General features: G+C 34.0%; 1 protein-coding gene and 1 long non-coding RNA gene across 2 annotated transcripts; both read right to left on the reverse strand.

The window, feature by feature from the left end:
* Window positions 1-1,865: 1,865 nt before the first annotated feature.
* Window positions 1,866-27,344, reverse strand: LOC120112344. The gene is made up of 2 exons (XM_039131398.1): window positions 26,911-27,344; window positions 1,866-2,136 (listed from the first exon to the last, which is right to left on the reverse strand). The coding sequence occupies exons 1-2, from the start codon at window positions 27,268-27,270 to the stop codon at window positions 2,125-2,127; spliced, it is 372 nt and encodes a 123-aa protein (XP_038987326.1). The 5' UTR covers window positions 27,271-27,344; the 3' UTR covers window positions 1,866-2,124.
* Window positions 2,574-6,645, reverse strand: LOC120112345. Its single transcript, XR_005513848.1, has 2 exons — window positions 6,195-6,645; window positions 2,574-2,652 (listed from the first exon to the last, which is right to left on the reverse strand). It is a non-coding gene; the product is annotated as an uncharacterized LOC120112345 (long non-coding RNA).
* Window positions 27,345-27,991: the final 647 nt, after the last annotated feature.

Raw genomic sequence — 27,991 nt, forward strand, 5'->3', positions numbered from 1 at the left:
AAAATTGAAATGAGAAAAAACAAGGTATAAGAATGAAGTACAAAAGGCAGATATAAAATTAAAAAAAGAGAATAAAATATAAAAAAGGTTAAAAGTGAAATCCTAAGCAAATATAAACAACTGGATACATAAAGACAAAAACAGAAAGTAGAATATAAATCAACATTTAGTTAACGAAAAAGGAAAATAACGAACAGAATAGAATGAGTAGGTAAGTTGTCATATATAAATAGAACTGATGGAGGCAGTAGCCAGACAAGCAAATGTAAATGCCTCAATCTGGTTTCATCAAAATGTCTTATATCTAGGTAAGTTGTCCAACGGATTCCTTTATATTGAGTTCTTACTGTGTTTCCCAGCATCCAGCAGAAGGTACCTTTTGCAGATTACAACTGCCGTAGTGTTTTTTTAAAGGAAGAGCATTGTACATGATATCACAAGATGTAAGATCAATGGATCAAGCCATGATAGGAAATAAAGTACATGATACCATTACGATAGCATGGGTTAGATTTAGGGGGAAGAATAAAACATACATGTGGGCATAGGAAGATTTTATGGTATTATAGCAACAACTTATAGGGGCTTTTATGTCTTTTCAAAAAAAATTTCTTATATTTCAATTGATGGCTAGACTTTGTTGAGTTCAAGGGTCAAAAATTAATATTGCTAAGGTTTTGAGTCTATATCTTGATATTGATTATCGAGATGGTTTACAAGATGATTTGATTGAAAGAAAGCAAACAAGCCAAGGTTCAGCTATCTTCCCTCTCCTTCTCTGATATTTTCTTTATTTCTTCTTCTTCTTCCCTTTTGTTCTTCTTTCTTTACACTATGCTCTTCTATTTTCCTTATGATTCCATATTATGAGTATTTATTTTATATGATTGATAACTGATCTTAGATCTGATTATACTTGGATCTTTAATCAGTTTATATTGCTGTACCTCAATCCTTAAGACTACAATTCTTTCCATCTTTTATTAACCCTTAAAAAACTCTTCTAGGTCCTTTTGCCACTAAATTGTTTTGCCAAAACCCTAATCTATCGTGTCTAGGTCCAACATCGCACATAAACAAATCTAGTCCCCTATTGTCCTACATCAATTTTAGGATTAGAGCCAAAGAATCCTACCTTGTTTTACTTCTTGATATTCTTTCTATTTGCTTCTTGTTTCTTTCTCCTTTAACATTTTAAGAAAATGAGGAGTAGGGTTTCAAAACCAATGATCTTCATCACTATGTAAAATACGAGAAAAATATTTTTGGGAAGTTGGACACAAAAGTGACATCTATCAGTAATGATGTGATGTCAACAAATGCTACATTACATATAATAGCAGCAACATTAGGTATTGAAGAAATTGAGGCAAAACCACAGGTCAAGACTCGGAAAACCGAAGAATCATTGCGCCATGAATATAAAATTGAAACTACATCACATGGAGAGCCTACAATCAAGAATAAGATAACATCTTGAAGACAAAAGATCAAAAGTTCAAAGCAGTGGACAACCATAAGCAGAGCGCTTATGTGGATTCCTTAACCACAAACCCGAGGAGTTACTCCTTACACAAATTATGTGGATTCCATAAGCTGGGCAACATGCCATAAGATTATGAGATAACATCCATTAACCACACCATTTCTTCTTAATCAATCACATGGATCGTAAACTGAGTTCATGCAAAAACTAACTTTTCAGGAATAGTTTTTGGATAAAGTCTCCTTACTAAAAGGTATGGTTGCTTTAGAAAAGAAATATATTTCCTTTCGAGACTTATAATATCTTTCTCCTTTTTGACATTTAAAAAACACTGGACATCCCAATCAAAATATTACATATCAAGGCAGCATTTATAATAAGGTAAAGCACATAGACACTCATAGGTACCAAAAGTATGATGGACAACCTCATAATCAATCAATGTATAAGATATTGGAAGCACACTTACAATATGCGACAAAGAACTACATAGATTCTGCAACATCGAGAACTGTTGGAGCAAATGAAAAGACAGTTTTACATCCTTCAGTTTCATTAAATAAAACGGTTACTAATTCAAGAGAAAGGCAATAAGAGATTCCTATAGCAGCAAATCATCAAAATTCTCTATTGAAGCCCTAACTTGCCATCTACAGCCAGATATGCATATCAAAGACAAGCATTAAAAAATCATGGATAAATCAAATAATATCTATTTAAACATAGACTACCAGCTTCTTAAAGGAAAATAACCAAAATATAATAAAGCATCCGACCCAATAAGAATGCCACCCATCCACAGTCTAGTAATTTGACAAAAACAGATTCAAAGTTTCAAAATTCAAACTATTCTAAAAGACTAATGTGTATATCAAACAACAAAAAAAGGCGCAATAAATAACTTTATTCACACACAGGCTTAGTGGGGCCTGTGGAGGGATTGCAGCATAACTAGACAACAATAATTATAAGGAGGCAGCCATTTGAACGTGAATCACAAATCATTACTTCAATCACCACTGGAAATATGAAATCAAACTCAGACAAATAAATGCTTCAAATAAGTATCAGCAAACAACGCAAAGCAAACAACAAAATATTCAAAATGCTTACACAGTAAAAAGTAACAAATTATAACTCCACGGTCCACAACATTCCTTGCAACTCTGTCATTGCAGAACAACACAGCAAATAAATAACCTGATCTAGAAACATATTTTGAACTCTAAATCCGACTCAAACTGAAATATCAAAACTCATCCCAATCATCAATGGATAAGGGGTCATTGCAGAAGTGACAAAAGAAATTAATCGAATTCAGTCAAAACAATTCAGTGAAAGAACCAAGTTATGCATACTAGAAGTCAGGGCAAAAATTGAAAAAGAACTGAGATAAGGAAGACCGAACCAATTTTCTTTAACCCAATGCCTAAAAAGCCAATCACAAGCAACCATAATCCTGGAAAGTAGCTTGAAAAGATCGCAACTTAGAGGAGTAAAAACAGAAGAACGCAAAAAAATCAGAAAATTCAAAACAACGATAACCAATAATCCATCACAAATTGAGAGAAAAGTCCCATTCAAAACAGATGTACCCAAAATCAATAAAGAAACCCAAGAAAATTCCCAACAGAAATGGAGACCTCGAATTACTTAAACATCAAATGATTCAAATCCCACGGAACATAGTAGATTATACAAGAAAATTACAAAGAAATAACAGTATGTTTAATTTAAATATCACAAGCATAATTAGGAGAAACATTCAATCAAAAAATAAAACTACACAGACCACAGCTCAGGGCAGAAACTGAAAAATAAAATGAGAAAAGAAAAACCAAACCTATCGATTTTACCCATCCTTGAAAAAACCCAATTTATAACAATCATAATCACCAAAGGTAGATTCTGAATATTTCAACTTTAGAGGAACAGAAAACAAAAGAAACCCAAAAATAATAGAATTCGAAACACCAAGAATTCCAACCAAAATAATGACACAAACATCAAGAATCCAGAAAAAGACTGCAAGAATTCCAAAACCAGAAACTTCAGCGTGAAGTGGCAAAAGAAATTAATCGAATTCAGTCAAAGCGGTTCAGTGAAAGAACCAAATTATGCAGACTAGAATCAGGGCAAAAATTGAAAAAGAACTGAGATAAGGAAGACCGAACCAATTTTCTTTAACCCAATTCCTGAAAAGTCAATCACAAACGACCATAATCCCAGAAAGAAGCTCGAAAAGATCTCAGCTTAGAGGAGCAACAGACAGAAGAACGCAAAAAAATCAGAAAATTCAAAACAACGATAACCAATAATCCATCCCAAATTGAGAGAAAAATCTAATTCGAAACAGATGTACCCAAAATCAATAAAGAAACCCAAGAAAATTCACAACAGAAATGGAGACCTCGAATTACTTAAACATCAAATGATTCAAATCCTACGGAACATAGTAGATTATACAAGAAAATTACAAAGAAATAACAATATGTTTAATTTAAATATCATAAGCATAATTGGGAGAAACATCCAATCAAAAAATAAAGCTACACAGACCACAGCTCAGGGAAAAACTGAAAAATAAAATGAGAAAAGAAAAACCAAACCTATTGATTTTACCCATCCTTGAAAAAACCCAATTTATAACAATCATAATCACCAAGGGTAGATTCTGAAGATTTCAACTTTAGAGGAACAGAAAACAAAAGAAACCCAAAAATAATAGAATTCGAAACACCAAGAATTCCAACCAAAATAATGACACAAACATCAAGAATCCAGAAAAAGACTGCAAGAATTCCAAAACCAGAAACTTCAGCGTGAAGTGGCAAAAGAAATTAATCGAATTCAGTCAAAGCGGTTCAGTGAAAGAACCAAATTATGCAGACTAGAAGCAGGGCAAAAATTGAAAAAGAACTGAGATAAGGAAGACCGAACCAATTTTCTTTAACCCAATTCCTGAAAAGTCAATCACAAACGACCATAATCCCAGAAAGAAGCTCGAAAAGATCTCAGCTTAGAGGAGCAACAGACAGAAGAACGCAAAAAAATCAGAAAATTCAAAACAACGATAACCAATAATCCATCCCAAATTGAGAGAAAAATCTAATTCGAAACAGATGTACCCAAAATCAATAAAGAAACCCAAGAAAATTCACAACAGAAATGGAGACCTCGAATTACTTAAACATCAAATGATTCAAATCCTACGGAACATAGTAGATTATACAAGAAAATTACAAAGAAATAACAATATGTTTAATTTAAATATCATAAGCATAATTGGGAGAAACATCCAATCAAAAAATAAAGCTACACAGACCACAGCTCAGGGAAAAACTGAAAAATAAAATGAGAAAAGAAAAACCAAACCTATTGATTTTACCCATCCTTGAAAAAACCCAATTTATAACAATCATAATCACCAAGGGTAGATTCTGAAGATTTCAACTTTAGAGGAACAGAAAACAAAAGAAACCCAAAAATAATAGAATTCGAAACACCAAGAATTCCAACCAAAATAATGACACAAACATCAAGAATCCAGAAAAAGACTGCAAGAATTCCAAAACCAGAAACTTCAGCGTGAAGTGGCAAAAGAAATTAATCGAATTCAGTCAAAGCGGTTCAGTGAAAGAACCAAATTATGCAGACTAGAAGCAGGGCAAAAATTGAAAAAGAACTGAGATAAGGAAGACCGAACCAATTTTCTTTAACCCAATTCCTGAAAAGTCAATCACAAACGACCATAATCCCAGAAAGAAGCTCGAAAAGATCTCAGCTTAGAGGAGCAACAGACAGAAGAACGCAAAAAAATCAGAAAATTCAAAACAACGATAACCAATAATCCATCCCAAATTGAGAGAAAAATCTAATTCGAAACAGATGTACCCAAAATCAATAAAGAAACCCAAGAAAATTCACAACAGAAATGGAGACCTCGAATTACTTAAACATCAAATGATTCAAATCCTACGGAACATAGTAGATTATACAAGAAAATTACAAAGAAATAACAATATGTTTAATTTAAATATCATAAGCATAATTGGGAGAAACATCCAATCAAAAAATAAAGCTACACAGACCACAGCTCAGGGAAAAACTGAAAAATAAAATGAGAAAAGAAAAACCAAGCCTATCGATTTTACACATCCTTGAAAAAACCCAATTTATAACAATCATAATCACCAAGGGTAGATTCTGAAGATTTCAACTTTAGAGGAACAGAAAACAAAAGAAACCCAAAAATAATAGAATTCGAAACACCCAGAATTCCAACCAAAATAATGACACAAACACGAAGAATCCAGAAAAAGACTGCAAGATTTCCAAAACCAGAAACTTCAGCGTGAAGTGACAAAAGAAATTAATCGAATTCAGTCAAAGCGGTTCAGTGAAAGAACCAAATTATGCAGACTAGAAACAGGGCAAAAATTGAAAAAGAACTGAGATAAGGAAGACCGAACCAATTTTCTTTAACCCAATTCCTGAAAAGCTAATCACAAACGACCATAATCCCAGAAAGAAGCTCGAAAAGATCACATCTTAGAGGAGTAACAGACAGAAGAACGCACAAATATCAGAAAATTCAAAACAACGATAACCATTAATCCATCCCAAATTGAGAGAAAAATCTAATTCGAAACAGATGTACCCAAAATCAGTAAAGAAGCCCAAGAAAATTCACAAAAGAAATGGAGACCTCGACGAGGTAGCTGCTTAGGTATCTGGAGGCGTTCTCCCGAAGATCTTCGTCGAGGAACTCGATGATGGCCTGGGGCATGGTCATTGGCCTCTTCATCCACTTCACCTTGTGCTTCTTGCCCCCAACTCTTTCCGCTCCTTCGCCCCGGAGAGCTCTGGAAACCCGCCAAAAGGAAAGAGAGAGCGCCATCAAAGTATCAAGATGGAAGAAAGAAAGAAAGAAAGAAAGGGGGTGGAAACATGGGGAGCGGGGGACCATGATCGATCTTGGAGTCTTGGAGGCGGCTTAGAGTTCTTTCCTCCCATGGCTGCTCCTCTTCTTGCTGCTCTGGGTCGCGGAGGCCTTCCTCCATCTCCGCCATTTTTCCCGGCCGTCAGATTTCTTGGGCTGAGAGAGAGAGAGACGTTGGAGGGAATGTGGGTAGTTGGGAGGGGGGAGAGAGAGAGAGAGAGAGAGAGAGAGAGAGACGTTGGAAGGAATGTGGGTAGTGGGGAAGGGTTTAAATAGGACAGATGAGGTCAAGAGATTTGGGCCCGGAGCTTTGTTTTTGGGCCCGGATCTTCAGCAGTGGGAATTAGTCCGTTATCTCAATTTGGTCATATTAGGTCTAAAACATTTGGGCTCAATCGGCTTACCCATCTGCAGCAACTGATTAGGTTGGTTGTTGGGCCTCTAAATGGCGATGATTAGATGGATAATGTATCTATGGACTACCCCAGAAATGGCCGAAACCCCTGCCATGAGCCACTTGGTCATGCAGAGATACTAGGTACTCCTTTTTCTACTCTGCCTAATTGGTCGCATGACACCAGACACTCCAAACCCCTTAAAGGATAACCAAAATCAGGTCAGAAGTTTGAATAGATACTGGAAAATGTTGTAGATATATAGCTGATAGCATTTTCGAGTGGTCAGGGTGAAAAAAGACCTTCCCAACTTGGTGGTACTGATTTAAAAGGAAATGATAAGGTACTGTGCATTGGAATTTTTTCAAATCAGAGTGATCCTATGCTTGCCTTCCAATATAGAGATGATGAAGAAGAGAGATATTTGAAGGGTTCTCTTTCATATGGTATTTACTATATTGGTCATCTCGCTATATTAGAAGCATATAATGATGTAAATAGGATTGCTGATTGGAAATATGTTTCAACTTGGTGGAGCCGCTATCGTTTGGAAATTAGATAAGCAAGCTTGTATCTCAAGGTTTTCAATGGAAGCTAAAATAATAGCACTCGATAGTCCTGAACGTCATATAGAATGGCTTAAAATTCTGTTAGCAAATATTCTACTTATAGAAAAGCTAATTTCTGCTAAGTGGAAGCACTTTGTTGAACCTTAGAGGCACTTACCCTTGAGACTATAAAAAAAAAGATATCTTGAAAAACAAGGAATAATAGCATTCCGATGAACCTTAGAGGCACTTACACCTGAGATTATAAATATTAAGATATCTACAAATACATGGAATAATAGCATTGGCATATAAAGTGTGATGGGAGTATAGTAGATCTACCAACTAGAGAACTTGTAAAAAGACAACTTATAAAATTAACGAAGGGAATGGGACCGAAGCCTACTAATTGAACAGCTGCAATCCAATCTTGATGATTGGAGATCCTAAGAAGAACTGAATGTATACTCACAAGTTGCTTTAGGGTGATATGAGAAACATTACATAATTTGGAGAGAATTACAGTGGTAAAAGTGCCTTTAATGCAGTGCCATACTCCCATTCTATTTTTATTTTTTAGTAAAAGTGCCTTTTAATGCAGTGGTAAAGAAGGGTAATTACTGTTAATGGATCTATAACTAATTGTATGGGGTGTTCATGTGTTGCAAGCACCCTTGATGGACTCACGTATATGAGCATGGCTGAGGAGCTGCAAGTTATGGGATTGGGCTATCTCTTGAGTACATGATCTTTTAGGTCTTTTTTAGCCGGAGACCGCCGGACCGCATACGTTATACCTCTTTTATGTGTGGGGTGTTCTTTTCGATTTCCAATTTCTTGTGGTTATGTGTGTTGCAGAATGTGAGTGGGAGAGACGCGGATGAGATGTTCGACGATTTGTTCAAGAAGTATGGCAAGGTGGTGTAAGGAAGCGGTATTCAGAACCCCTCCCCCCTAACACAGAGGCAGATGATGATGCCGAGAGCCTGACTTGCAAGCCCACTCCACTCCCTATCTGCCTTCCCTTCTGAATGTAGAAATGTTTGAAACCTTACCTTCTTCCTTAGTTTGGTATCATTGCAAATGTGGAATTTGTATGAAATGACCAAATGGAAGTTCAATTTCTGGAAAAGATTAAAGAAAAGTGTCCTAAGAAATGGCTAGGTTGGAGAAGGCTTAGCTGTAGTAGTGTAAAACTACTCTTTGTGATTTGATATTAGACAAGGTTGAGAAAACATGTTTAAACAGTTACAGTGATATGGCAGATGCCACCAGTTACATGAGGAGCTCTGAGGACCTTCTTTTGCTTGCTAGCTTTTTTTAACGATGACATCACTGTTCTTCGAGGAAATTGTCAGCCATTTAATAGGATGATATGACTTGGATGCATTGTATTGTGTTGTTGAAAAGATGAAGGGGCTTTGTGGATGATAAATTTAGCATTGATATCTCCATATTCTTTAAATCAAGCAAAAATATAAATCAGAAGTTGCAGACCCTCTTATCATCCTTGGAGCTTGACTTGATTTTGCAACAGCAAGCAGAATGTTACAGTGTCCTGAATATCGTTAGGCAAAAACCCTTTTTCCTAGACCTCTTTCATATTTATTTGATATTTACTAGCTCAGCAATGGATTTGATCTAACTAAAAGTTATACAGATTTGGTAGTTTTAGGACCATCTCACCGTCGTTAATTCCAAGAGACCATGAGAATTCCTATCGGATGACACTGGTCCCATTCCGCAGGGCATAGCTCATGTTTTGTATTCTGATTGCTTGTGGCGCACTCATGTCTCAGTGCAGTGAGACGCCGGTGTACCAAAAAAAAAAAAAAAAGACCATGAGAAGCAAAGAAGCATGGGCTTGTTTTCCACGATCTCAGAACTGACGAGACAAGCAACGAGCAAACCCAGTCTTATGAGTGAAAACAAAGCCACCCGTTCTTATGAATGAAGATGCTAGCAAACCTCAGTCTTCTTAGAACATAAGTACGTAAACGGTCTTCTTGGTGAAAATTCGTGCGTTTCTTTTCTTCTAGATTTTCCAACATAGAGCTGCACAAAGTTGGTCTCCCATTTTCCTCATGGAAAACTAAAATTTCTTTCGCCTCCAACCAGTCCAAAGATCATGCATGCTTGAAGACCACCTTATCAGTCTTAATTGAATTTTGATGAAGTTCCACAAACTATGAGCCAAATGGCATTTGGTAAATAAACGAGAAAATAGACTCCTCCCTTAAGCCTTGTAGACTACATCCTTGACTAATAAGCTAACCTTTCTTAGCAAACACTTCAATAAATGGATCGTCACAGCACAAGTAGATCCCTCGTCACTCATGCAAACATTTTCGCAGACTTCATGCCATTCATGTTCATGACTTGTAGTGCTTGGATTCTCCACGCCTAGAGAAACTCCACGCTTGGAAGTTGTCACGGAGCCGAGGAAGAAAAAAACTCATTTTTTGAATTAATCAACTGTTCTATTCAATATTTCAATTAAATCCGAAGAATTATGGAAAATTTGGATGTCTTGAGATGCAAGCTTGCCGAGTTTCTAGAAAGTTTTGAGCTTTTGTGGACCACAAATGAAAGAGAAGATCTTGCCTTCACTAGATCACTTAATTTTCAGTAATGATGTGATGACATCAAATGCTACATTACATATAATAGCAGCCACATTAGGTATTGAAGAAATTGAGGCAAAACCACATGTCAAGACTTGTAAAACTGAAGAATCATTATGCCATGAATACAAAATTGAAGCTACATCACATGGAGAGCCGACAATCAAGAATGAAGATTTGTCAAATAAAAACCTTGTAGTTAATCGTTCATTAGACTTCTTGAAGACAAAAGATCAAAAGTTCAAAGCAATGGACATCCATAAGTAGAGCACTTACATGGATTCCTTAACCACAAACCCGAGGAGTTACTCCTTACAAAAATTATGTGGATTCCATGAGCTAGGTAACATGTCATAAGATTATGAGATAACATCCATTAACCACACCATATCTTCTTAATCAATCACATGGATCATAAATTGAGTTCATATAAAAACTAACTTTTCTGGAATAGTTTTTGGATAAAGTCTCCTTACTAAAAGGTTATGGTTGCTTTAGAAAAAAAATATATTTCCTTTTGACAATTATAATATCTTTTTCCTTTTAAACATTTAAAAAATATAGTGCACCAGACATCCTCAATCAAAATATACATATCAAGACAACATTTATAATAACGTAAAGCGTATAGATACTCATGAGTACTAAAAGCATGACGGACAACCTCATGATCAATCAATGTATAAGATATTAGCACACTTACAATATGCGACAAAGAAGTACATAGATTCTGCAACATCGAGAACTACTGGGGCAAATGAAAAGACAATTTTACATCCTTCAGTTTCATTATTAAAATGGTTACTAATTCAGGAGAGAGGCAATAAGAGATTCCTATAGCAATAAATCATCAAAATTCTCTACTGAAGCCTTGGCTTGCCATCTGCAGCCAAATACATATATCAAAGACAAGCATTAAAAAATCATGGATAAATCAAATAATATCTATTTAAACACAGACTACCAGCTTCTTGGAGGAAAATAACCAGAATATAATAAAGCACCCGACTCAATAAGAACACCACTCATCCAATCTAGTAATTTGACAGACCACATTCAGAGTTTTAAAATTCAAACTATCCTAGAAGACTAATGTGTATATCAGACAACAAAAAAGATAAGAGAAATAGCAATAAATAACTTTATTCACACACAGGCTTAGTGAGATCTGTGGAGGGAAGCATAACTAGACAACAAAAGGGAAAATAGAAGAGCATAGTGAAAGAAGAACAAAAGGGAAGAAGGAGACCAAGAAATAAAGAAAATATCAGAGAAGGGGAGGGAAGATAGCTGAACCTTGGCTTCTTTGCTTTCTTTCAATCAAGTCACCTCGAAAACTATCTCGATAATCAAATCTTAAGATATAGACTCAAAGCCTTCACTTGTCTTTTGTGATATTAAATAATTAAAACTTAACTTCAAGTCAGTACAAGCTCCGTACCACCTGTATCAAGGTGGACCACCCCGTATCGAGGCATATTGAGATGCATACCAGTTTATACCGGGGCGTAACGACCTATATCGCGGCATACCGAGATAAAAATTAAAAAAAAATAGTTAGAGAGCTATTTTGGAAAAGGGGTTATCGTACTATACCGAACTGATATGGTATTTGGTACTCAGATTGCGGACCTTCCTATAGATGATGTGGAAGGAAATTTTTTTCTACGAACAGTCGAATATCTTAATTTTAGTTGTTAAATATGGTTTTTTTCTTTTACTTTTACCTTAATTTTCTTTAATGTTATTCAGCAATGTGGAAATCCTAATTTCTCCTCTGTGCTTGCAACTAATGTGACTGTGATTCCTTATTGATGTGTTTACATTAATTTTTGAGTCTTTTTAACGATTTATGGTTGGTCTATTGGAGATTGTTTAGTAATGCTTCTTTTGATTATTTTGGTTCAAGTTGACGCAGAATCTATAGAGATTATGGATGATTGATAGTGCTTCTTTTGATTATTTTGGTTCAAGTTGACGCAGAATCTGTAAAGATTATGGAAGATTGAAATTATCATTTACATTTTTAGATGGCCCAATTATTTTGGGTGGTTGTAGTAGTCTCTATTGTCACAGAATATAAAGTTCGTGATATATCGTATGCTTCCAAAAACTTGAGAGGTGGCAGTTTTAAAAGGTTTTCCCCATAGCAAGCACAGAGGAAAAAAAGTTGTCCCAATTTAACAGATGTCACAATTCTACATCTAGAAATCCCATATCCATCTTAATAGCCTTTATTGTTCTGGAGCCTGAGACATTGGAGCGTTTTATTCAGCAAAGCTGCCTTTTCTAAGTCAAGATGGATCTAGGATTTCTACATGTATGTTTTTTGTGGTCTTGAAAGAATATGGAGAATGGTCTATCTTTTGTTCTGCTGACAATTTGGACGTTATAGTACAGCTGGTTCATTAAATATTATACTCTTTCGAAAAGCATGATCTGTGGTAATTTTGAAGGCCTCATAATTTACTTTATATCCAAGAAGTGATTATGGAGTATGACAGTACCTCTTTCATTTCCCTTGCAGTTTATTATGTTGTGGTCTATTGAGTTTGTGATTTATTATAATTTTTATAAAGTCTTATAAATGGTATGTTTGTTCTTAGTTGTATTTTTCTATTTAGGTTGCCCATCTTCAGTTTGCCTATGACATGAGATGCAACTGAAAGTGTTTTTAATGATTAAAAAAGTTAAGTCCTTTCCTTTTTTTGGTTGGTGAATTTCTATGAACTTCAATGAGTTGCCGATAGAAAATGTAGTCTTGTAATCCATAAATCCTTGCAGAGAACTTTTGTAGTCTTGTAATCCATAAATCCTTACAGAGAACTTTTGTCAATGTAAATGTACATGCAGAACACTGATCTAGCTACCGTCATTGATCTATTAGATTTATGCTTCTATGGGTGCCTCCTTATGGGCTAATCTTTTTTTTTTTATCTATTTACTCTGCTCATTTTAGTACTGCTCTGGATATGTGTTCCAATAGGTAGTTACCTTCAAAAATTTTCATGTAACTTGATTTCTTTCTTACCGTTATTTATATATCATAATGGAATTGCAAATTGGGGTTTCCTAGATATTTTTAAGCTATAATATAAGAATCTTTGCTACCTTGCTCTAAAGTAAACAGCAATAATTTGTGGTTTGGTTTTTGATATATCTGTGGATAGCTTTAAGCAGTAGATATGTTTTCTAATTTGTTGATAATTCTTGATGGTTGTTTGAAGTTTGTGGTTCGTGGAATTTTTTGGTTGTTAAAGACATCTCTTTTGGTAAATGAGTTTGTAAGTTTGTATAAGATCTAGCTTTTATGATCTAACTCTTGTGATATTATTCAATTTTTTTCCTAACACAGGTATCAGTTCAACCTTGTAGGTTGCTCGTTGCCTTTTTTGCTTTATTTTTTTTCAACTCTTTAAGATATTGATGATTTTCGTATGCAGGTTGCATTGCAGCGAAATCAACTTGTAAGGAGGGTGCTTTCATTAGCATGTTATTCGGTGATTGAAATTTTCCATGATTTTACCATGATTTTTTTTTTGTAATTTAGGAGTCTATTTACCTTCAATTTCATGATATTTTTTGTTGTTTTAGGAGTCTATTTGCCATCAATCGGCTTTTAATAAGATTTTTTTCCTTCAATTGTGATGGATGGAGTTTATATAGATGTGTTCATGGTCTACAGATAATGTAGAACATGACGACACTAGTCCTTTGCTTTATTGGCAATTAGGGATGTTGCAATATCTCAAGTTCTTGATAGATTATACTCTTTCAAGTAGCTTGATAATGGTAATTTTGAGAAGTTAGTGGTATTGTTGATCAATTATTGCTGCATTTTACCAAGTGAGCATGTGTGTATTTTTATTTTTAACTTTTAGTCACTGTTCCTTTGCAACTGATGCCTATAGATGATATGGAAGGAGATTTTTTCTGCGAGCATTCAAATATCTTGATTTTAGTTGTCTATTATTGTTTTTATTTTATTTTTACTTTATTTTTTTGTTAATGTCATTTGGCAATGTCGAAGTCTTAACTTCCCCCTCTGTTCTTGCAACTGATGTGAGGGTGATTCCTTATTGATGCGTTTACATTAATTTTGAGTCTTTTTAATGATTTAATAGTTGGTCTATTGGAGATTGCTTGGTAATGTTGCTTTTGATTATTTTGGTTCAAATTGATGTAGAATCTATAGATGTTAGGGAAAAATGATAATGCTTCTTTTCGATTATTTCGGTTCAAGTTGATGCAGAGTCTATAGAAATTATGGAAGATTGATATTATCATTAATTTTTTAGTTGGTCCTAATTGTTTTGGGTAATTGTAGCTGCCTCAATTGTCACAGAATATGAAGTCCGTGATATTCCGTATGCTTCCAAACACCTGAACGATAGCAATTTTAAAAGGTTTTCTACATTGCGAGCACAGAGGAAAAAAAATACTGGCCCAATTCAGCTGATGTGACAATGTTACATATAGAAATTCCTGATCCATCTTAACAACCTCTATTGTTCAGGTTTTTTTCTCTGTATAGTTACAACTGATGCTCTTGACCAAAGGTCTATTATTGAATGTATTCCTATTTCTTGAATTTTCATTGTCTTCTCTTTCTGGACACTGAACTATTGGAGCAGTTTATTAAGCAGAGCTACTTTTGTTTAGTCAAGATGGATCTAGGATTTGTACATGTATGTTTTTTGTGGTCTCTGAAGATTATGAAACATGGTCTATCTTTTGTTCTGCCGGCAGTTTGGATGTTACAGTATAGTTGGTTCATAAAATATTATTTTCTTTCCAAATGCATGATTAGTGGTAATTTTGAAGATCTCGTAATTTACTTAATCTCCAAGTAGTGATTATCGAGGATGATGGTACCTCTTTTACTTCCCTTGTAGTTTGTTATTTTGCGGTTTGTTGGGTTTGTGATAAATTATTTTTTTTTGAAGTTTTATATGTGGTCAGTTGGTTCTTAGTTTTATTTTTCTGTATAGGTTTTCCATTTTCAGTTTGCCTGTGACCTGAGATGCAACTGAAAGTTTTTTCTTTTATAATGATTTAAAAAAGTTTGTTCCTTTCTTCTTCTTTGTTTGGTTGGTGAAGTTCTTTGAACTTCAATGAGTTGCTTTGCTGATGGAAAATGTAGTCATGCAATCCATAAATCCTTGCGGAGAACTTTTGTCAATGTGAATGTAAATGCAAAACACTGATCTAGCTACCGTCGTTGATTTATGAGATTTGTGCTTCTATGGGTGTTTCCTTATGGGCTAATTTTTTTTCTTTCAGCCATTTTCTCTGCTCATTTTACTACTACTCTGAGTGTATGTGTTCCAATAGCCAAGCATTATCAAAATTTTCATGTAACTTGGTTGCTTTCTTACCATTACTTATACATTATAATGGCAGTGCAAGTTAGGGTTTCCATTGGATATTTTTAAGATATAACACAGGAATCTTTGCTACTTTTCTCTAAAGTAAACAACAATAATTTGGTTTTTCATATATCTATGGATAGCTTTAAGCATTAGATATGTTTTTTAATTTGTTAACAATTCTTGATGGTTGTGCGTGAAGTTTGTGGTTCTTGAAACTTTTTGGTTGTTGGAGACATCTTTTTTGGTAAATGAGAGTTTGCATAAAATCTAGCTTTTATGATCCGACTCTTGTGATATTAATCAAATTTCTTCCTAACCCATGCACCAGCTCTGCATTTTAGGTTGCATGTTGCCTTTTTTGCTTTGTTTTTTCACTCTTCTAGTCATTGATGATTTTTGTTCGCAGATCATAGCAAAAATCAGCTTTTAAAGAGGGCACTTTCATTAAAATGTTAGACAGCAATTGAAATTTTACCATAATTTTTTTTTGTGATTTAGGAGTCTATTTACCTTCAATTTCATGATATTTTTTTGTTGTTTTAGGAGTCTATTTGCCTTCAACCTGGCTGTTTTATTATAACTGTAATTCATATAAATTCTAATAGATTTCAAGCAATAAACAGTATGCCATAAGGGATGTACATAGGTGACTGAAATTATTAATACTATAAGAATCATCTGATTTATTATAAATGTCATCAAATATTTTCTTGTAGGAAACTCTGAGATGGCTAAGATAATTATTACAACCTTGTAAGTTCTGTTGAGGCAATTATATGTCGAGCTTGTCTCCTCATTTCCAATTGGATTTTTTGAGATGTATATCAATTTATCTGCTTGTCACATGACATTTTAATTTTCTTGTAAGGATTTCTAAGATGAATGGAGTAAAAAATCATCTCCTTTACTCATACCATGTTTACATCTTACATAGCATTTGAATTTTCTTGTAGGGATTTCAAAAATGGATGGAGAGAATTCAAGCTGTAAGCTAATTGTCGCCACAAGTGTCTCATATGGTTTTTGATCTTTTCTTCTTGAGTATCCTCTTGCAGATATTCTTTTGATTATCTGACTCCTTATCTACCATGCGTTATTTCTTTGAATTTTTTTGGCAACATGGAAATGCTTATTTGTTCTGAAGAGTTGCAAATGCTGCTCTTGAAAACGTGTGTTTTCTATAAGATATTTTCACACTTAGTGATTTTTTAATTGTTTTCTGCAATGACTGATGTGTTGGAGCAATCTTTTAACAGGGCCTCATCCAACTATTTTAGTTCAAGATAGATCTAGGGTTTCTCGCATAAATATTTATGCTCTTGGAGATTATGAGTTATGATTGTGTATCTTTTGCTCTTTCAGCACATCAAGTTTTTTGATATATCTTATTCTTTTTTATGGCAAGATCAATGGTAATTTCCAAGTTTTCATACTTTTGTCAATGTTCTTGCAGAGATTCTGGATGACGATGGTGTGTCTCTTGCTTTTCTGGCACATTGCTATTTTACGGTACATCAAGTTTGTGATTATATATTTCTTGCTATGCCTATATTGAATCTCCTTCTTGAGCATTACATAGTCATGCTATTCTGCTTTCAGTTAGTTGGTGGGAGGGGGTTGTGTAGAAAAATTGAGGTTCAATGTTTTGGTAAAGATTTCAGATATCTAATCTTTTTAATAGTTAGTTATGATCGTATTGTAGATGTTTTATAAAAAGAAAAAAGATGTCTTTTTACCTCTAAAGTGCACTTTCCACTTGCTGGTTTACTAGTAAAATGGATAAAGCAATCATTATATCATAGAGGTTTACATTGCTGTGGTGTTATTGTACTATTTGTTGCCCATTAATTGTTTGATTATTTTATGCCACATCAAAGATGAACACCAGAACTGAATGCTAGATTGATCACACAAACCACAACGATACTTTAATTATGTAGTGTTGAATCTTTGATGCATTGAAAAAACCTAGTCTATGATTTAAAATTGCCTTGTTCTTTTCATTTTTATTAATTTCTGTGTCAGCCTGTCTGATCTCCTCCTGTAGAAATTTCTGACGTGGAACAAGTTTGGATCTACTGTCAGTAAAATCATCTGGATTTTCTCTAGTCAATTATATTGATTACATTACTTGATACTGATTCAGCCTGCACACTCCCTCTTGGGGTTTTGAGATGGATGGTAGGGATCAACAGTCATATATGCAAGAGCTCTACCACAATGATTCCTCAAGATATTTACATATAAGAGACTATCATCATGTCAATAATAAGAATCATATTAAAATACATTTATTAAAGAAAAATAGTTTTTCTTTAGCATTGAAAAAAGCTTCTAGCTGATATGGAAAAAGAAGTTACATTAAAATTAGCAATTTATAATATTCAAGTCCCTTCACAATATAGTAAAATCAATAAATTATATCAGACTAAAACTTATCTAACAAATCCTTCACCTAATATAATTTGCTTAAAGTCCATATATTTTACAATGTAATTAATTCAAAATAACATAATATATCCTTGTGCTAAATTTAGCCATGACATGGTAATTTCCCTGTTGAATTCAGTTTTGTAATTTTTATTTTTATATTATCTCTTTCTATTATCTATTCTATTCTCTTTTTAGGGGTTTAGGGGTTTTGGGTTTAAGGTTTTAGCACTGATCTTGCCATAAGAAAGAATAAGATATACTGAAAAACCTGATATGTCGGAATAGCAAAAGATACACAATCGTAACTCATAATCTTCAATTGAGCACAAATATTCATGTAAGAAACCCCAAATCCATCTTGAACTGAAATAGTTGGATGAGGCCCCACCAAAAGTTTGCTCCAACAGATCAATTATTACAGAAAATGCTCAAAAAATCAATAAATGTGAAAATATCTTATAGAAAGTGCCCATTCTCAAGAACAGCATTTGCAACTCTAAAGAACAAATAAGCATTTGCATGTTGCTGAAAAAAATCAAAGAAATAGCATATGGTAAATAAGGAGTCAGATAATCAAAAGAATATCCGCATGAGGATACTAAAGAAGGAAAAATCAAAAACCATGAGAGAGACTTGTGGCGACAATTAGCTTATACCTTAAATTCTCTCCATCTATTTTAGAAATCCCTACAAGAAAATTCAAATGCTATGTGAGATGTAAACATGGTGTGAGTAAAGGTGATGATTTTTTACTCGATTTATCTTAGAGATCCTCACAAGAAAATTAAAATGCCATGTGACAAGCAGATAAGCTCAAATACATCTCAAAAAACCTAATTGAAAATTAGCAGACAAGCTCCACATATACTCAACATAACTTACAAGGTTGTAAAAATTTAATTATCTTAGCCATCTCAAAGTTTCCTGCAAGAAAATGTTGGATGTCATTTACAAAAAATTAGAAGATTCATAGAGTATTAATAATTTCAGTCACCTCTATTCATCCCTTATAGCATACTATTTATGGCTTGAAACCTATTAGAATTTATATGATTCACAGTTATAATAAAATAGACAAGTTGAAGGTAAATAGACACCTAAAACAACAAAAAAAAAAAATCATGAAATTGAAGGTAAATAGACTCCTAAATCACAAAAAAAATCAAGGTAAAATTTTCAATTGCTGACTAACATTTCAATTAAAGCGCCCTCCTTAAAAGCTGATTTTTGCTATGACCCGCTGAACAAAAATCGTCATTGTCTAGAAGAGTGAAAAAAAACAAAGCAAAAAAGGCAACATGCAACCTAAAATGCAGAACTGATACATAGGTTAGGAAGAAATTTGATTAATATCATAAGAGTCGGATCATTAAAGCTAGATCTTATTTAAACTTTCATTTACCAAAAGAAATGTCTTCAGCAACCAATAAGTTCCAAGAACCACAAAATTCATGCACAACCATCAAGAATTGTTAACAAACTAGAAAACATATCTAATGCCTAAAGCTATCCACAGATATATCAAAAACCAAACTATTATTGCTTACTTTAGAGCAAAGTAGCAAAGATTCTTGTGCTAGATCTTAAAAATATCCAATGGAAACCCTAACTTGCTCAAACATTATAATATATAAATAATGGTAAGAAGGGAACCAAGTTACATGAAAATTTTGATAATAACTGCCTATTGGAACACATACACTAAAAGCAGTAGTAAAATAAGTAGAATAAATGGCTGAAATAAAAAAAGATTAGCCCATAAGGAGACACCCATAGAAGCACAAATCTAATAAATCAACGACGGTAGCTAGATCAGTGTTTTGCATTTACATTCACATTGACAAAAGTTCTCCGCAAGGATTTATGGATTGCAAGACTACAATTTCCATCAGCAAAGCAACTCATTGAAGTTCAAAAAAATTCACCAACCAAAAAAAAAAGAAAGGAACTAACTTTTTTAAATCATTACATAAAAAAAATTTTCAAATGCATCTCATGTCGCAGGCAAACTAAAGATGGAAAACCTATACAGAAAAATAAAACTAAGAACAAACTCACCATTTATAAAACTTCGAAAAAAATTTTAATTTATCACAAACCCAATAAACCACAAAATAACAAACTATAAGGGAAGTGAAAGAGGTACCATGATCCTCGATAATCACTACTTAGAGATTAAGTAAATTATGAGATCTTCAAAATTACCACTGATCATGCATTTGAAAAAGGAATAATATTTTATAAACCAACTATACTTTAACATCCAAACTGCCAGTAGAACAAAAGATAGACCATCTTCCATAATCTACAGAAACCACAAAAAACATACATGTACAAATCCCAGACCATCTTGACTAAACAAAAGCAGCTTTGCTTAATAAACTACTCCAATAGCTTAGCTTCCAGAAAGAGAAGACAATAAAAATTCAAGAAATAAGAAAACATTCAATAGTAAATGTTTCGGCAAGAGCATCAGCTGTAACTATACAGAGAAAAAAAATACTGAACATTGAGGTTGTTAAGATGGATTAGAGATTTCTACATATAACATTGTCACATCAACTGAATTGGGCCAGTATTTTTTCTTCTTTGTGCTCGCAATAGAAACCTTTTAAAATTGGTACCTTTCAGGTTTTTGGAAGCATATGAATATCATGAGCTTCATAATAAGTGACAATTGAGGTAGCTACAATTACCCGAAATAATTGGGACCAACTAAAAAAGCAAATGAAAATATCAATCTTCCATAATTTCTAAAGACTTTGCATCAACTTGAACCGAAATAATCGAAAAGCATTATCATTCTTCCATAATATCTATAGATTCTGCATCAACTTGAACCAAAATAATCAGAAGCAGCTAAACAATCTCCAATAGACCAACCATTACATCATTAAAAAGACTCAAAATTAATATAAATGCATCAATAAGAAATCACGCTTACATCAGTTGCTAGTATAGAGGAAAAATTAGGACTTCGACATTGCTGAATGATATCAAGAAAAAATAAGGTAAAAATAAAAAAAATGATAATAGACAGCTAAAATCAAGATATTTGACTGCTTGCAAAAAAAAAATCTCCTTCCACATCATCTATACGCATCAATTGCAAAGGGACAGTGCCAAAAAGTTAAAAATAAAAAGACACATGCTCGCTTGGTAAAATACAACAATAATTGACCAACAATAGCACCAACTTCTCAAAATTACCATTATCAAGCTACTTGAAAGAGTATTATCTATCATGAACTTGAGGTATTGCAACATCTCTGATTGTCAATAAAGCAAAGGACCAGTGCCATTATGTTCTACAATATCTGTAGACCATAAAAACATCTATATAAACTCCAACCATCATAATTGAAGGAAAAAAATCTTATTAAAAGCAAGTTGAAGGCAAATAGACTCCTAAAACAACAAAAAATATCATGAAATTGAAGGTAAATAGACTCCTAAATTACAAAAAAAAATCATGGTAAAATTTCAATCACCGAATAACATGCTAATGAAAGCAACCTCCTTACAAGCTGATTTCGCTGCAACCTGCATACGAAAATCATCAATATCTAGAAGAGTTGAAAAAAAAAAGCAAAAAAGGCAACATGCAACCTACAAGGCAGAACTGATACATGTGTTAGGATGAAATTTGAATAATATCACAAGAGTCAGATCATAAAAGCTAGATCTTATACAAACTTACAGACCCATTTACCAAAAGAGATGTCTTCAGCAAACAAAGTTCCATGAACCACAAACTTCACACACAACCATCAAGATTATCAACAAATTAGAAGACATATCTACTGCTTAAAGCTATCCACAGATATATCAAAAACCAAACCACAAATTATTGTTGTTTACTTTAGAGCAAGGTAGCAAAAATTCTTGTATTATATCTTAAAAATATCTAGAAAACTGTAACTTGCAATACCATTATAATATATAAATAACGGTAACAAAGGCATCAAGTAACATGAAAATTTTTGATGGTACGTACCTATTGGAGCACATATATTCAGAGCAGTACTAAAATGAGCAGAGTAAATGGATAAAAAAAACAGAATAGCCTATAAGAAGACACACATAGAAGCACAAATCTAATAGATTAATGGCAATAGCTAGATCAGTGTCTGCATGTACGTTTACATTGACAAATGTTCTCCGCAAGGATTTATGGATTGCAAGACTATATTTTCTATCAGCAACTCATTGAAGTTCAAAGAAATTCACCAACCAAAAAAAAAGAAAGGACTTAACTTTTTCAATCATTAAAAAAAACTTTCAGCTGCATCTCATGTCATAGGCAGATTGAAGATGGGCAAGCTAAATAGAAAAATAGAACTAAGAACAAACAAACCATTTATAAGACTTCAAAAAAATTATAATATATCACAAACTCAATAGACCACAAAATAACAAACTGCAAGAGAAATGAAAGAGGTACCATCATACTCCATAATCACTTTTTGGATATAAAGTAAATTATGAGACTTTCAAAATCACCACTGATCATGCCTTTGGAAAGAGAATAATATTTAATGAACCAACTATACTTTAACGTCCAAACTGCCAGTAGAACAAAAGATAGACCATCGTCCATATTCTTTCGAGACCAGAAAAAACATACATGCAGAAATCCCAGATCCATCTTGACTGAGGAATAGCAGCTCAGCTGAATAAACCGCTCCAACAGCTCAGGCTCCAGAACAATAAAGGATGTTAAGATGGATATGAGATTTCTACACAAAATTGTCACATCTGTTGAATTGGGACAATATTTTTTCCCTCTGTGCTTACAACGTGGAAAACCTTATAAAACTGCCACCTCAAGTTTTTTGAAGTATTCGGAATATCACAAACTTCATATTCTATGATAATAGAGGCTGCTATAGCCGCCCAAAACAATTGGGCCAGCTAAAAATGTAAATGATAAAATCAATCTTCTATAATCTCTATAGATTTTACATCAACTTGAATCAAAATAATCAAAAGAAGCACTATCAATCGTCCATAATCTCTATAGATTCTGCATCAACTTGAACCAAAATAATCAAAAGAAGTATTACTAAACAATCTCCAATAAACCAACCATTACATCGTTAAGAGACTCAAAAATTATTGCAAACACATCAATAAGGAATCACAGTCACATTAGTTGCAAGCACAGAGGGAAAATTAGGATTTCTACATTATTGAATAACATTAAAAAAAATTAAGGTAAAAGTAAAAGAAAAAACCATAATAGACTAATAAAATCAAGATATTTACTGCTCGCAAAAAAAAAAATCTCCCTCCACATCATTTATAGCAAGGTTTCGAATCTCGATACCGAATATCGTATTGGTTCCGTACGGTATGATAACCCTTGTACCGAAGAGCTCTTTAACTAATTTTCTCAATTTTTATCTCGGTATGCCTCGGTACATGTTATTACGCCCCGGTACGGACCAGTATGCATTTCGGTACGCCTCTATACAGGTCAATACACCTCGGTAAAGGGTGGTATGCCTCGGTATGGGTGGCACGGGGCTTGTACTGACTTGAATTTAAGTTTCGTATCGATTTTCTTCTAGTACGATACGGTACACCTCGTACCAGACGGTTGTTTCATGCAAAGGAACAATGCCAAAAAAATAAAAAACAAAAAGACACACACATGCTTACTTGGTAAAATACAGCAATACTTCACCAATAACAACACCAACTTCTCAAAATTACCATTATCAGGCTATGCTTGAAAGAGTACAATCTATCATGAACTCGAGCAATTGCAACATCCTTAATTGCCAATAAAGCAAAGGATTGGTGTCATCATAATCTATAATATATGGAGACCAAAAGCACATCTATATAAACTCCATTGATCACAATTGAAGAAAAAAATTCTTAGTAAAAGATTAATATAAAAGATCACTGTTTACAACTGATAAGACAATTAAAATCCAATATGTGCATAAAAAAATCAAAGGAAACACCCTATCAAGAACATGAACAACAACTTCGCAACAGATAAACAAAGAATTTCCACTCCACAATAGAGTAAACAAGAAAATTTTTTAATCATTTAACATCACAATAGACAAGTGAAGACAATAGTGGTATTATAATATGGTAGAGAACATGAATTTGATTATCACTCATGACTGAATCAATAAAATCTAGAAAGTCAGTAATCATAGCATGCAGTGACTGGCACACATTTCAATTATCAAACATCCCTGTAGAAGGACCTAACACAATGCAACGTAATGATAAAATTACAGTACAATAGAGAAAGATTTTGATGATTGACAAAATAACTATGAGAGACTAGATCAATAAATTACGGTAAGTCCAATAATCACACATCTAGCGATATATAAGCACAGTATGACATTTAACCCACTTAATACATACATGCATAGAAAAAACAGGGTATTTCTTATAATATCCATTTATAGGATTTGGTCCCTCTAGCTAACCTCTTAATATGTCCCAACAAAAATCATGAAAAATGTGACAAAATAAAAACAAAAGAGCAGAATGATTATCACAAGGTCAGAGCTTCAGTTCTCCATATCCTTCTACAAGGTCCCTTCAAAATAAATAAAAAAAAAAAAAAGATTAGGCCATTCATAGAGGAATATAGCTTCAATTGCCTCTTTTCCATCTCAGAAGCCTCTACAATAACGTTTCTCAAAAATCCTTCGAAGAGATAATCTAGCATCATGTATATGTGATCTAAATAATTAACCTGAAAAACGAGAAAATCTGGATGTTGCAGCTCCCAACCTTCTCATAGGTCTATATAGGAAGAGACCGAACACTGGATGATGTACAAATTGATATAAAAAGAAGAACCAGAAATTTTTGATCATGGACCTATCTCTATCATGTCACAAAACCCATAGAAGATAAAGATCCGGCATCACATAGCCAGAATAATATGATGCTCTGCGATATAATGATTACATCCTCTTTTTATTAGTAAATCTGCACATGAAAGTGGCACTACAAGAAAGATGACTATTTATTTTATAACATATTATTTATTTTGCTATATTATCTATAAATAAATTAGATCAAATTATCGAAGCTAAATTCTCTACTAAGACACACATATATGAAGCCCCTAAGGTAGAATAGGATATGACTGTTATGTTTGACTACGCAAGTTAAAACATATTTACCCCCAGGGAATCTTTTCAGTCTAAAAAAGATATATGATGAAAATACAAAAAAGAAAAGAAAAGATTAGTAAAAATTGAAATGAGAAAAAACAAGGTATACAAATGAAGTACACAAAGCAGATATAAAATTGAAAAAAGAGAATAAAATATAAAAAAGTTTAAAAGTGAAATCCAAAGCAAATATAAACAACTGGATACATAAAGACAAAAACAGAAAGCAGAATATAAATCAACACTTAGTTAACCGAAAAGGAAAGTAACGAACAGAATAGAATGAGTAGGTAAGTTGTCATATATAAATAGAACTGATGGACGCAGTAGCCAGACAAGCAAATATAAATGCCTCAATCTGGTTTCATCAAAATGTCTTATATGTAGGTAAGTTGTCCAACAGATTCCTTTATATTGAGTTCTTACTGTGTTTCCCAGCATCCAGCAAAAGGTATCTTTTGCAGATTACAACTGCTGTAGTGTTTTTTTAAGAGAAGAGCACTGTACATGAAATGACAAGATGTAAGATCAATGGATCAAGCCATGATAGGAAATAAAGTGCAAGATACCATTACGATAGCATGGGTTAGATTTAGGGGGAAGAATAAAACATACATGTCATTCAAAATGCTTACACAGTAAAAAGTAACAAATAATAACTCCACGGTCCACAACATTCCTTGCAACTCTATCATTGCAGAACAACACAGCAAATAAATAACCTGATCTAGAAACATATTTTGAACTCTAAATCCGACTCAAACTGAAATAACAAACAGAGTCGTGTTCAAAACTCATCCCAATCATCAATGGATAAGGAGTCATTGCAGAATTGACAAAAGAAATTAATCGAATTCAGTCAAAACAATTCAGTGAAAGAACCAAGTTATGCATACTAGAAGTCAGGGCAAAAATTGAAAAAGAACTGAGATAAGGAAGACCGAACCAATTTTCTTTAACCCAATGCCTAAAAAGCCAATCACAAGCGACCATAATCCTGGAAAGTAGCTTGAAAAGATCTCAACTTAGAGGAGTAAAAAACAGAAGAACACAAAAAAATCAGAAAATTCAAAACAACAATAACCAATAATCCATCACAAATTGAGAGAAAAGTCTAATTCGAAACAGATGCACCCAAAATCAATAAAGAAACCCAAGAAAATTCCCAACAGATATGGAGACCTCGAATTACTTAAACATCAAATGATTCAAATCCTACGGAACATAGTAGATTATACAAGAAAATTACAAAGAAATAACAATATGTTTAATTTAAATATCATAAACATAATTGGGAGAGACATCCAATCAAAAAATAAAACTACAGGGACCACAGCTCAGGGCAAAAACTGAAAAATAAAATGAGAAAAGAAAAACTAAACCTATCGATTTTACCCATCCTTGAAAAAACCCAATTTATAACAATCATAATCACCAAGGGTAGATTCTGAAGATTTCAACTTTAGAGGAACAGAAAACAAAAGAAACCCAAAAATAATAGAATTCGAAACACCAAGAATTCCAACCAAAATAATGACACAAACACCAAGAATCCAGAAAATGACTGCAAGAATTCCAAAACCAGAAACTTCAGCGTGAAGTGGCAAAAGAAATTAATCGAATTCAGTCAAAGCGGTTCAGTGAAAGAACCAAATTATGCAGACTAGAAGCAGGGCAAAAATTGAAAAAGAACTGAGATAAGGAAGACCGAACCAATTTTCTTTAACCCAATTCCTGAAAAGCTAATCACAAACGACCATAATCCCAGAAAGAAGCTCGAAAAGATCTCAACTTAGAGGAGTAACAGACAGAAGAGCGCAAAAAAATCAGAAAAATTCAAAACAACGATAACCATTAATCCATCCCAAATTGAGAGAAAAATCTAATTCGAAACAGATGTACCCAAAATCAATAAAGAAACCCAAGAAAATTCACAAAAGAAATGGAGACCTCGACGAGGTAGTTGCTTAGGTATCTGGAGGCGTTCTCCCTAAGATCTTCGTCGAGGAACTCGATGATGGCCTGGGGCATGGTCATTGGCCTCTTCATCCACTTCACCTTGTGCTTCTTGCCCCCAACTCTTTCCGCTCCTTCGCCCCGGAGAGCTCTGGAAACCCGCCAAAAGGAAAGAGAGAGCGCCATCAAAGAATCAAGATGGAAGAAAGAAAGAAAGAAAGGGGGTGGAAACATGGGGAAAGGGGGACCTTGATCGATCTTGGAGTCTTGGAGGCGGCTTAGAGTTCTTTCCTCCCATGGCTGCTCCTCTTCTTGCTGCTCTGGGTCACGGAGGCCTTCCTCCATCTCCGCCATTTTTCCCGGCCTTCAGATTTCTTGGGCTGAGAGAGAGAGAGAGACGTTGGAGGGAATGTGGGTAGTTGGGAGGGGAGAGACAGAGAGAGACGTTGGAAGGAATGTGGGTAGTGGGGAAGGGTTTAAATAGGCAAGATGAGGTCAAGAGATTTGGGCCCGGAGCTTTGTTTTTGGGCCCGGATCTTCAGCAGTGGGAATTACTCCGTTATCTCAATTTGGTCATATTAGGTCTAAAAAATTTGGGCTCAATTGGCTTACCTTTCTGCAGCAAACTGATGAGGTTGTTTGTTAGGCCTCTAAATGGAGGTTTCCAGCCTACTGGCCCAATTAGGGGTTCGATATTGTACTTGTAAACTATGAAATGTCATAAACCATGGCAAAAATGAGAAGTTGTGCTTAATGATGGAGCGACGATTAGATGGATAATGTATCTATGACTACCCCAGAAATGGCCAATACCCCAGCCATGAGCCACTTGGTCATGCAGAGATCCTAGGTACTCCTTTTTCTACTCTGCCTAATTGGTCATGCATCTGGAGATACCAAGCCCAACTCATGGACCTTACTGGACTTTGGTTAGTCTTCTAGTAAATGATATCCACTTCAGTTGGCATTACATCAAGTTTCTTTAATTTAATCCTACGTCATACACCATTAAGATATTGATAAACTTGTTTCCACTCGATGGCCTCTCTCCTGATGATGTTTTGATAATACCTAC

This window comes from Phoenix dactylifera, chromosome 11 (genome assembly GCF_009389715.1).
Source record: "Phoenix dactylifera cultivar Barhee BC4 chromosome 11, palm_55x_up_171113_PBpolish2nd_filt_p, whole genome shotgun sequence".
NCBI lineage: Eukaryota > Viridiplantae > Streptophyta > Magnoliopsida > Arecales > Arecaceae > Phoenix > Phoenix dactylifera.

What these genes read in the sequence shown, in the direction of transcription:
- LOC120112344 (XM_039131398.1), bottom strand. Translation starts at nt 27,270, where the DNA reads ATGGCGGAGATGGAGGAAGGCCTCCGTGACCCAGAGCAGCAAGAAGAG.